The sequence below is a fragment of the Anguilla rostrata genome, chromosome 14 (genome assembly GCF_018555375.3).
Source record: "Anguilla rostrata isolate EN2019 chromosome 14, ASM1855537v3, whole genome shotgun sequence".
Classification (NCBI taxonomy): Eukaryota; Metazoa; Chordata; class Actinopteri; order Anguilliformes; family Anguillidae; genus Anguilla; species Anguilla rostrata.
In genome coordinates, this window is record NC_057946.1 from 13,113,863 (window position 1) to 13,126,554 (window position 12,692).

General features: G+C 45.8%; 1 protein-coding gene across 1 annotated transcript in view; it reads left to right on the top strand.

Annotated features, from left to right (window-relative positions):
* The window catches only part of ssbp2b (single stranded DNA binding protein 2b), an 88,461-nt gene extending 78,386 nt beyond the window's left edge, over positions 1–10,075 (top strand). Inside the window, exons 11-17 of the mRNA XM_064309395.1 lie at positions 829–864; positions 2,552–2,606; positions 3,066–3,136; positions 4,243–4,321; positions 6,915–6,943; positions 8,949–9,047; positions 9,693–10,075. Coding sequence (XP_064165465.1) covers positions 829–864; positions 2,552–2,606; positions 3,066–3,136; positions 4,243–4,321; positions 6,915–6,943; positions 8,949–9,047; positions 9,693–9,722 — 399 coding nt within the window. The 3' untranslated portion in view covers positions 9,723–10,075. The remainder of the gene's footprint in view (positions 1–828; positions 865–2,551; positions 2,607–3,065; positions 3,137–4,242; positions 4,322–6,914; positions 6,944–8,948; positions 9,048–9,692) is intronic.
* Positions 10,076–12,692: the final 2,617 nt, after the last annotated feature.

Genomic DNA, 12,692 nt, shown 5'->3' on the forward strand with positions numbered 1-12,692 from the left:
TTACTGGTTGATTCTGCGATTGACGAATCGGTCGGTCGGCTGATTGATTCATTTTTGTTTGTTTTGTTGACGGACAGATTCATTGGCTGGCTGAATGATTGACGGTCCTTTGGCTGTGACAGAACCCCCCGGGCTGTCCTGAACTGAGGCTTTAAATTCAGACTGCTGTAATCTGAGACCGTGCCTCTCTCGCCCTTAATGTGCTGTCAGAGAGGGACCTCTTTTATTGGGTTACGGTTTCACGTTTAAAGCGATCATTACGCTGTCAGCGTCTATTCTAATGAAGGCTCTGCTCTGGGAGCAGGCTAGCAGCTAAAGAGGCAGACAGAACGCCGTACAGTAGGCTCCAGTGTAGTTCATCTGAAACCATCCCAAAGCGAAGGGGCTTGTTTAAGAGTGCTATGTCTCTTGTACTATAACTGATATATATAAGGATATGAGCACTGATGGTGAGCCTCTGCTCAGAGGCAGTTCACCTCATACAGCCGATCGTAACGAAGGCAAGAAGCACTGAGACTCAGCTGCTAAGGGCAGCCCACAAGCCGTGTGAACATAAATGGCGGCATGGTTGCACGCAGCGGCCCGGCATTCTCCTTGCTGCACACTGCTGAAGAGCTGCTGAACACATTTTCATTGTTCTGAGCACAGTGACAATAAAGATCTATCCATCTATCTATCTGTCTAAACCAGCCTGTGGAGGAGCGATATTTACAGAAATGTCACAGCCGTTTTTATATGTTGGGTTTTGTAAGATGGTTGTTGTGTTGTTGATGGTCTCTCTCTCTCTCTCTCTCCCTTTCTCCCCTCTTCTGTCCTCTCTCTCTCCAGATCCCGTACTCTTCAGCGTCTCCGGGGAGCTATGTGGTAGGTGATGGCAGAGCCATGTTCTTACTCCTTTGGGGGGGGGGGTGAAGACACCTCTCCCTCACCCCCGCGTCCTGCACGGCCCAGTCCAGTGAGGCTTAGCGCTGTGGGACGTGTGCCATTGGCCCCCGTGGCTCTGGAGCTGCAGCAGGAAGGCAGGGCGAGTTCTGGGTCCTCCAGAAGGGAAACTACTCAACAGACCAGTGTCTGTGTTCCACTGTCCTCTGTCAGCGTGCTGACCGTGTGGAGCCCAGCGTGGGTCAAACCACACCCGGTCACATCGAGGGTAGCGTGGTTCAGACCGCACCCGATCACACAGAGGGTGGAGTGGCTCAAACCACACCCGGTCATATTGAGGGTACCGTGGTTCAACTGCCACACTCGGTCACATCGAGGTTAGGGTGGTTCAAACCACACCCGTTCACATCGAGGGTAGCATGGGTCAACTACCACACCCGATCACATCGAGCACAGCGTGGTTCAAGCTACTCCCGGTCACACAGAGGGTAGAGTGGCTCAAACCACACCCGATCACATCGAGGTTAGGGTGGTTCAAACCACACCCGGTCACACTGACAGTAACACTGTTAAAAACCGCACCTAGTCACATTGAGAATAACGCTGTTCAGACCAAACCCGGTCACATTCCATCCAGAACAGCACGGTTCAAACCGCGACTCTGTGCTGATTTATCAGTGAAACCATTATTGCCGAGCCAGTCCCATTCTCACAGTATGCACTTGCTCACAAAAGGAGTCTTCCTGTAGAAACCGTGGTGACGTGGTTTACCGTGGCTGAGTGAAGTCTGGTCAGAGACACACGCAGGATACAGGGGATCCTGTCAGCAGTCCGTAAATCCCCCCCCCCCCCAGAGGCCTGCTCCTGCTGCGTTTACTGAAATTGGCCCGGCGTGAGGACGCGCTCGCCTGGGAAGCCCTGGCCGACTCAGCAGTAGAGAAGAGGCGCTCTAATTTGATTTGGGATCTCAGAGAGGGAGGAGGGAAGGGGAGGAGAGCGGGGGGGGGGCATGTTTACGCCCCACATGGAAAGAGCCGGAATGCAGGCTGCTGACCTCAGCACTGGGCCCCCAGACACCCAGCGGCGGCGCACGCTAACGATGCTCTCGCTGTTTGAGCGCGCTCAGAAGCCCGCCTTCCCGATACTAAGACCAAACACTGTGGCTGCTGGGACTAAAGAGCCAGCCTGTGTCAGGAAGAGCCTGTGTTTTTCTGTGCATACCTAGGTTTGCCTGTGTTCACTCACATTTTCTTGTCTTTGTTTTAACTGTACAGGCCTCCTGTGCTGGTCTGTGTTTTAACTGCACAGACCTCCTGTGCTGGTCTGTGTTTTAACTCTACAGACCTAATGTGCTGGTCTGTGTTTTAACTGGACAGACCTCCTGTGCTGGTCTGTGTTTTAACTCTACAGACCTCCTGTGCTGGTCTGTGTTTTAACTGTACAGACCTCCTGTGCTGGTCTGTGTTTTAACTGCACAGACCTCCTGTGCTGGTCTGTGTTTTAACTGTACAGACCTCCTGTGCTGGTCTGTGTTTTAACTCTACAGACCTCCTGTGCTGGTCTGTGTTTTAACTCTACAGACCTCCTGTGCTGGTCTGTGTTTTAACTGTACAGACCTCCGGTGCTGGTCTGTGCTCTACAGGCATAACTCTCACTTGTTTTTTTCAAGGGTCCACCTGGAGGAGGGGGTCCCCCAGGAACTCCCATAATGCCCAGCCCAGCAGGTAGTTCACTCTGACACTAATGTACCTTTTCGGGATTTGGGCCTTAGAAGTGTGTTAGGGAAACTTAGAGAAAGTGTTTGGTTGGACATACTGTATGAAGCATTTACCAGTTATTACATCATAGTCAGTCATCAGTTTCAAATCAGCAAGGGCTAGTTAAGTTGTGTGTGCTTCGGTTGTTCAAACGAACACTTTTCCAAGTGAGTTTCTTTTTGAAATTTTTACTTGCTTTTTCTCCAAGGGAGAAGCTGTTTCAGTTTGCAGTTGTATAGTTCGAGTGCTAATGTTAGTCTAGAATGGTTTTTTTTTTAGAGATGTTTCATTTTAAAGATGACCTGTTTTATCCAGATAATGTTAAGGCCTCTTTGTATTCCTTCGGTAATGGATATGAGTTCTTATTGAACCTGCTGGTTTATTTATTTTGTTTCTCTAATAAAAATGATCTGTATTTTTTTTCAGATTCCACAAACTCCGGGGAGAACATGTACACTATGATCAATGCAGTGCCTCCTGGGGCTAACCGATCAAACGTAAGAGAGACGCGAACCCGACACAGAAACACGCTTCGCGAGACACATAGACCAAGCCCAGCCATTATGGTTAACGTTTTTGCGCTGGTGCCGCCACGATGGCCTTTCTTCTCTGGGGCCGTCACATGGCCCCCGCAGCTGCAGCCTGTCCTGACGCCAGGCGGCCTTCCTGCTGGCCGCCAGCGTCTGACTCACGCCTGACCCTCCAGTCCTGGGATAGAGTTCGCGCCGCGACCTCCCCTGGACCCCGCGTGACTCAGCCCCCCGTGACTCAGACCAGCGCGCAGGCTTCCTGTTTGATCTCTTCAACTCGGCCTGAACCGCCTCTCTGCAGTTCACCGTGCTGCAGATATTTTAACAGGGACTTCCAAAGTGGGCTACTGAGGATGTTTCAGGTTGAGCTCTGTCAGCGAAACGTGTGTGGGAATTAGTGTTGAGGTACATTTTGCACTGGTGACGTGGAATGGCTCGCCTGATCGCACCGTGGCGTTCGAGGTCTGAGTTGACGCTGTGCTGGACACTGTGACACAGGAGAAATGCTGAGCCGAAATGGCTGACCGGCCTGTTACCTTGTGCTCCTTGTTCTTCTTGTTCTGCGGTGAGCCGCTTGGAAACTGACAGCCTCCGAGCGCAGCAACATTTCCTGAATTTCACTGAATAATTTAGAGTGAGGGGCCTGGATAATCCGGCCTCAGATTCACTATCGGAGACGCCGGCGGGCGGTTTGGGAAAATGTCGTAGCAGGACTCAGTCCAGCACACGGGCGGCGGAGGGGCCCCAGTCTCCTCACTGCCGGAACCTCACCCTGCGGCTTTTGAGGAGGGAAATGTGTGTGTGTGTGTGTGTGTGTGTGTGTGTGTAATGTGCGTGTGTGCACGGATGGGAGTATTTGGGGCATGTGTTGTCTGTGTGTTTGTGTGCGGTGTATGTAGAGTGGGGATTTAAGTTGTGTCTGTGTGTTTGAATTTGTGTGGGTGTGTGTGTTTGCGTATGTGTGTGTGTGTGTGCCTTTGTGGGCGAGAGAGTGGCTTCTGCGTGGTTTCCCAGCATTCCCTTTAGCATCATGTGATGACCCCCTTCCCCTCTGTTCTCTGATTGGCCTGCAGTTCCCCATGGGCCCAGGAGCGGACGCCCCCATGGGGGGTATGCCTGGAATGGAGCCGCACCACATGAACGGGTCACTAGGTAAGACTCGGCTGGGACAGGGGTACCCCAGAACAACAAATTACACGCAGGCATTTCCAAGACACTATTATCCAGAGCATGATTTACATAGCTTACCTTTTTATACACATACCCATAAAATCCATTTATACAGCTGGATATTTTCCATTTGCCAACAGTGGTTAAATATCTTGCTCAGGGGTACAGTGGTAGTGCCCCTGGGATACTGCTAGCCCAGTTCCTTAACCATCGTACCACACGACCCAGCCACCAGCTGTGCAACACAAACCCCCCACCCGATACCACAGCAGTGCTGATGTCACCGTTTATCCGAGCAGACCCACCCAATCAGCACCCCTCTGACAGGTGGAGCAGCGCCTGCGGTGGCGCAGCGGTTACCGCGTGTTACCTCGTGAGAAGGAGGTTCTGGGTTCTCCCCGTGTCCGCGTGGGTTTCCTCCGGGTTCTCCGGTTTCCTCCCACGGTCCAAAGCCGCGTAGTCCAGGGGCTACAGATGAGAATTAGCCTCCCTGGCTAACTCTGGCACATTCAGATGTTACTAATGTGCAGGGTCCCTGTGGAATAAAGTAAAGATGCACACAGCCTGTTACAATGATACCTCAAGTGTAGGTAGTAAACTACAATTTGATTGGTTAGTGGTGCTAAAAGGCTTTTTCTGGTGTTGTGATTGTTTTAAATGCAAAATCAGTATCGCCCTCCTTGGCTCACCTATATGAATTGCCTTTTATCTGTCTGTAAATAGTATTATATGTTATTTCAGATTTCAGATTATAAAAAATAAATGAATTTGTGTCACACTACTTGTCACACAAGTGGACTACACAATTTTCTAATGCAAGATACCAATGGCTATTTTCTTTAAATGACATATTTATTGTATGAAAACCAAAATAGCTGGTAATTTACGGAAGCGTTTTTGATATATTTTATTATTTCTATTTTTATCATGGGGCATTTTGTGTGGAGAAATACCAAATAAATCTTATTTTTTCAGCATATACATAGGTTTGTTCAATAATTCACCAATACAACAATTTTTTTTTTAAACATCTGTAAATCACCAGCTATTGAGCTGTTCACATTGAAACAGAAAAATGAACTCTAACATAATCTACTGAGAAAAAAGTGTTAGAAATAATATGCAAATGTACAGCTTTTAATTATTCATGCAATAATTTGCGTATGTTCCAAAAACAATTAAGTCGTAATACAAAAATGATGTTTGAATTTGTATGCACATTCAAAATATAAAATGTGATTTTGTTTGGAGGAAATGGAGGAATTCTTTCCCCCCTATTCACCTGTGGCACCTCTCCTTAAGTACCATTAAGTAACATACCCTTAAGTAACATTTCTGTAATACTGTTCATTCTGACGCTCTCCATAAGCTTTTAGGTCAGCCATGAGACCCTCCAAGTTACTCAAATTCATCTGCTCAAATTTTCATAGTGTTCCGAACAAAAGAAAATTAACCATTAAAGGGAGCCTTTGGATTTTCCAGCAAAGGCTGGACTGAAACTGTTCTCAATAGATTGTCAACATCATGCGTGAGCGGAACATAGGGCTGTATCCCAATCTTTTTAAAGCAGTCACTCAAAGGCACATTTTATGAAACAATTTAGCACATGAATTTAAAGTAAAACTGTTGTTTAAAGATCGGTGCCATTGACCTGACATCGCCGTGATTTCTTTCCCTCGTCTCTTCCTGTGATGAGAACGTCTTGGCAGACTGGGTCAGCTCTCACACGAGAGGCCGTGATCAAAGCAGCAGCGAGAGGACTTTCTCATTTCCCCCCGTCTCCGTTCCCCGCCCGCGGACTCATTGTTATCACTTCCCAACAGCATCTCTTGTTTGTGAATATCGCTGTGATCATTGTGTCCTCGGACTGGCTGTCGAGTGCGTGTGCCGACTTCCGTGGTCCTTTGGCGCCCCCTTTTGGGCACTTACAATTTCGCCTAAATATTCCCTCGTCATAAATGAAAAAAAAAATTTCCTTCCGTATCCGTGACCATACATTTATTCATGGGAAATTTGATTGTGTTCAGGAGCTTATTAAGGTTTGCACTTGAGCAAGAATCAGGTTCAGTCTTAAATCTTGCCCTTGTGTGGAACGAAAAAGCTGTCAATAATGTGTACTGTGCTATAAGCTAAGGCACTGCCTTTTAAACTTTTTCATGTCAGGACCCAAATTAGAAATACTTCTTAATATTGGGACCCAAAGTAGAAATTTAGTACCTGTCGGGCATCCATCAAACACATATACTAGCAAAGCCCAGGAGAGTACAGACTAATTTTGGGACCTGCTTCATATACTCCCATGTCCCATTTTGGGTCCCTACCTATACTTTAACAAAAACTGTGCTAATGTGAAGCATGCTAACAGAGTGCGTGTTTCATGTAAGTCGTGTCACTCATATGCCTGCAGTGCACTTCAGATAGAACCAGCTGCTAAGACATCTGCAGTTAAACAGGAGGATAATCCAGGCAGACCAGGCTCAGGACCGGTCCTCACAATGCCTGTATCACTCGGGTGAGCAGTGGAGGGAGCCTTTGGAGCCTCATTCGATTGTCTCTTCTTTCTTTTGTTTTCCAGGATCTGGTGACATGGACAGTCTGCCCAAGGTGAGTGTCGCCATCAGTGCGCTCATCTGTTACTCATCAGCCCTGCGCTGTCAGCCTCAAACGGGAACATGGCGAAAAAGCCGCGGGACGGTCCTAACACACGCTGGCTTTGTGTCTGAATGAGAGCTAAAGAAGCTCTCCACCAGGCCTTCTCTGTACGCCGTGTGTTCTGTTCCGCCAGTTTCCTGGCTGTCATTTGAGAGACTGGCGTTCGGTCTCGAGGGGAGAGCTAAGGAGGGGAGGGGTGAGGGGGGGGGGGGGGGTTGACGGCGGCTCTAGCGGACCGCGCCGCAGCGTTCGCGGCGTCAGACGCTCCCGTTCAGCTCTCGCCCGTCGCGCTGGACCGGGCGGCTCTCCTGGCAGCGTTTTCCCCCCGCGCGCGTTACCTGCCAGCTCGGCCTGGAAGGATTCGTGCCTCTAAGAATAGTCCCCCTCTCCCACAAGCCTCATGACTTCTCTGTAAACAGCACACAGCTGTCTGCAGCCAGAGGGGCGGGGCTGTCACCATCCCGTTAAGCAAACAGAGCTGGCCCCGCCCACTGGGAGGAGACGAGACCAGGGGGTGTTGAGTGTGCAAATGGCTGAATGTGCCTCGACTTGGACCCCAGTGTCGCTGAGCCACGCGAGTCTCATCTGGTATCAGGTGTCAGACTGGTGTCGCTGTCTGTTTATATGACTGTCCCGTGCCTGTTTAGACTAGGGGTGCTAAACGCATGTTGCACTGCGATAATGCAGTCAGCCCACACACACACACACACACACACACACACGCAGAGAGCCGCAGGTGACAGCCCTCAGAGAGGAGCAGACAGCCGCCCGTCTCCTCTCCCGCTTTCAGGGGAGCCACGCGATTGGTTTGGCCTCGCAGCGTCCCCCCCTCGGGTGGCGTGGGGTAACTTCAAAGCTTCCCCAAAACTCCGGTCGTCAAAGAGCGACCCGCTCCCGCGGCAACGGAGGGATGAGAGCGGAGGAAGTCGCGATGCGCTCCGTGTTCTGGAGCCATTATCAAACGCACTTCAGTTCAGCGCAGAGGAAAGCCCTTCTACAGTCACACTTTACCCCTAACCTTCCTGTAGTTCAAGTACCGCTATCACATTTACATTCTGTTGTTCTCCTGAAGAGATGTACAGCAAAAGTGAATGGAGTGGGGATGCCGGGATAATTCAGTGCTGCAGTAAATCTGTCGAAGATTTGACAGATGTTATATAATGTACTTGTGTTTATTTCCGTGATATGCATTTATGTATGAATATACGCTATTTTATTCTCTGCACTTCTGTTGCATAAGAACAATGCAAAATCATTCACCAAAAGATAGACTTCAGGCATACCACATCCACAGGCAGCAGCATTTTTCACCACATTAAGGTCCTGTGCCTCCTTTTTGTGCAGTGGCTTCATGCTGTTTGTTAAGGAAGAGCTGCCACCATCATTTTCTTTGTACAAGATTTAACCAATCACGAAATTAATGTGTAAACCTCTCACTGCCCTTATGGTTCCGTGCAGAACTCAGTATTTCAGAAATCAGTATCAGTAGGTATCACAGTGTATGTGACGGAGAAAACAGAATAAAAAATGAACTGTTTTTCAAGAAAGTAGGTCAAGTCATACACACCTTTCATGCCCTTGTCATTGTAATGTATAGAAACAAAGCACGTATCTACTTGGTTTAAAATCATCAACTATGTATGAACTTTCCCCCAAGATGTATTCTATTTAATGTAACATTCATGTAGTGTTAAATTCATCATGTACCTATATTGTCGTTTGCTTTCGTTAACCAAATAGGTGTATGAACAGAAATGCTTTCGTGAAACCTCATTATATAATAATGAATATTATGCATGAACATGACAAAATACTGATATAACCTGTGGCAGCAGATGTTCTGCTCTTTATTTTTCTGGTTTTTCTGCTTGTTATTTTCCTTTACTGTTGCCATCCACGCCAGCTGAACTACAGTTCCCATGATTCCACTGATTTGCTGTTTTCTTAACCCAAACAGAACTCTCCCGGCAACATGAGCATGAGCAACCAGCCCGGAACCCCCCGAGATGATGGAGAGATGGGCGGGAACTTCCTCAACCCCTTTCAGAATGAAAGCGTATGTGAACACTGCTCTTGCCTGTGTGTGTGCATATGCATGCTCACACAATGTGTGTGAGCGTAAATTATGTATGATTGTTGTGTGTATTGCCACGGCTTCATATAGCCTCTTACTTTACTTAGAACATGTTCCATGTCACAGCTTTTGACTTACAGTGCATTACTGGTTATACATTTCTGACACCGCTCCAGATAAAATTGTTGGATAATATTATATGTAGCATTTTCAGGCCAACTACACATGCTTTGCATGAGGTTAATGTGATTTTCTCATGATATTTCTGTTCTGATTTCTCAAATTCTTTAATAGAACAGTTACAGGTGTTGGATTTTACAGACATGAACAAACATGAACCTGCACATCAATGTTACATCATTCTTTTTGTCCATAACACTCCCCAAACACAATACGCATGACCATTTTTTTGACCTGTTCTTTGTCCCCACAGTACAGTTCCAACATGACAATGAGTATTACATCACTGCGGTATCCTCACAATACACTTGCAAATTTGGCAATTATTGTTACATCTTTGCAGTGTTATCACAGTACCCTTTCAAATGTGACAAAGTGTGTTTCACCTGTACTACATGCCCAGTTCGAAGTTCTTCACTGTGTTTTATCTGTCCCGTTTCCCCACAGTACTCTCCAAACATGACCATGAGCGTGTGACGCTTTGTGGGGACGTCCGGTGGAGTGTACAGTACAGTTGAAACATGGAACTCGCTACATCCTGCTGTGTCTAGCCTTCATCAGCTCTCTGAAGCCTTTTCTGCGCACCCTTTGGTTTCATCTTATCCTCATTTTACATACAGCCCTTAAAGACCGAGAGACTGACCCTGATTTTAACGATCACCCAGAGGAAAAATCAAAACAAAAAAAAAAGACTTAAAAAGGCCACAGTTTATCTATATATTTATATATTTGTGTATATATGTGGGTGTGCAATCAGATACATGTGCATGTATATACAAATAGAGATGTATTCCTTGATCCTGCTTTGGACCGAGAAAAAAAAAAAGAAACTCAAAAGAAAACAAATATGAGGATGGATTATTTTATGTTTCTGCGTTTTGTTTTCCATTGTTAAAAAACTTTGTTTTCTACTTTTTAAATTTATTTTTCTGATTCGCTTTTACTGGTAAGAAATTATTCTTTTTTTCTTGTTTCACTTTTGTTTTCTTTTTTTGTTTTTTTTGCTGCAAGTAGAGGAAGTAGACCTAGATACGATAGTGTCCCTCACTGACCGACCTGCCCATTGACTGACTGACCATGCTGTTCACTGACTGGCTGACTGACCTACTCACTGACAAACTGACTCGCTCTCTCACTGACTGATTTACTCACTCCCTGAGCAGCTGCTGCAGTAGCAGTGCATTTCAGCTAGAGGTCAGCAAAGTCATCACAGCCATTTGGACCTGTTCAGTCCCTGCTTAGGAAGAGGAGCTTCTCGTGTGTGTGAGATGCAGGCGTCCCCTTATTGGGAGAGAAGAGAGCCAATGAAAATGATGACCTGGGGGTGGGTCACCATGCGAAGAAATCCCTGCGCCCCAGAAACGGAAACCCCTCGGATTAGCTCGGACAATCCCAGTACAGTCTCAAAAACCCAGACATCTGAAGTGATATCTCACAATGGAGTTGCATCTTCTGGTGAACTGTCTGCGCATTTCTCTGTTATGCTTATAAATTGTAGACGTAAACAGTGAATTGGATTCAGTTAAAGCTAGGGTTTTGTTTTTAACTGTACTTGTGTTTGTTTAGAGCATGAGAACTGGAAGCGTGTATAATGGTCCCACGAGCAGCAGTGTAGTCTCGGCAACAGTTGCCGTGTGCGCTGCGCCAGTGTAATCGTGACGGTATCCAGCGTCGCTGCTCTTGGATACCCAGAGTTCCCAGGATACGCTACGGTGGCCTGTTAGGGGCATTTATTCAGCGCCAGCATGTTGGCCCTCTTCTCCATAACAGGTCAAAGCCTCGTGAGCAGGCCTGAATCAAGGCTTAGATCAAGCCCTCCATCTGCCGTGCACTCTCAGCTGTAGAGAAGTATGGAAACGCCACAGGTCCCTGAAAAAAAAAAACATTGTTCTGGAGAGGTGAATACACAATAGGATTACACAAGCGTGAGGCATTGGTGGTAATGCTATTTGCTAAGAGGTGGGGTAGAACTGCAGTACAGTGCTCATTCTGTTTAATAGAGGTGAACAAGCAAGCGGGGAGGGCCCATTGGCTTCGGTAGATTGGAATGGCTAATCTCTGATTGATATCATCTGATAAGTACCGATACTGTTCCCTACCGAGTCAGCTTCCTTATCAAGTGGATCCATACCTAATCTGAAAGGTGTACCCGTACGACACCACCATAATGTAATTCCTTGAATCCTCTCACCGTATGAAAACCTTGCCTGAAATGTAGTATAAATGTGCACCCGTACCATTCGCTAGTGAGACATTTTGAGTAATTCGGACCTGTACCAATGTGTTTTTCCTGTTTTTCTTTCCTTATTTGTTTCAACTTACATATGGAGCACTGTTTGCATAAGCTTCACTCCTCTCGTTGCTTGGATTCGCATGAGATTTACAGTTGCAGTCGCATCTATTCAAAGTTTCAGCACGTAATGACTTATGACATAACATGCATAGAGACACATTGCACCGCAATAGCAGAAGTTACATACTGAAGAGACCATTGGGGGTTAAAAGTGCGTTCTTTGCATTCCATTTTTATTTCAGCATGAAATGAGCCACATCCTTAATAAATTGGAAAGAAGTAATGGCCACTTATTGGGAATTTTGTACCTAACCTTATTTTAGTTTATAGGACGCATGACAATCGCGTTAAGTCTCTTTTCTCCAAATACTGACTTATAGACACGACTTCATTTTCCACTGACATTGTTTAACATGATGCTTTGAGGTAATTTATTGTGTTCTGGATAGCTCATGCTCATGGTATACTGTAACATATTAACAGATAATAGCTGTGGCAATTACATAATGCTACAGCGCTGTATCTACTAGTTCATGCTACAGCTACCACAGAGGAGAAGGGTATGACGAGATATTTGTTCTAGGATTACAATTCATTCTTGTTTAGTCAATCTCTTTATTTATGGTTGTCATCCGGACAAACTGTGATTTCTGTACTTTTCATTTTCTTTGAAGTAAATAATTAAAAAATATATTCAATTCTGTTTCTTACCGTAAACCACTGCCCATTGTTATTACAATGATTATTGTTATTATGATTACTTACTATTCTGGAAAAGGTCGAGTTTTGTGAATTGTATTGTCTTCTTCGATCTTTTTATGCAGCAAAGTGTAATTTTATAGCTTGAAATTCCAATTCATCTGTGTTGTTGTGAATTATTTAAGAAATATCTAAAAAAAAAATACAGGAGGGATGTCAACTTTTCTAGCATTACTATCATTGTAATTGTATCTACCATTTTTTTATGTCAAATTTTGCTGTTGGAATTATGAGGGAGATTTTGTAAATTGAAGACTTGCCACTTTTTCAGTTTTAGTTGTTTTAGTTTTTTTCATTTTCATTCATTTCATGTGATTATTTTTTTACCTTGAGTTGAGTTTTGTAAATACACTGAGAAGTACAATATGGGTTTTGGATATACTGATATAAAGCTT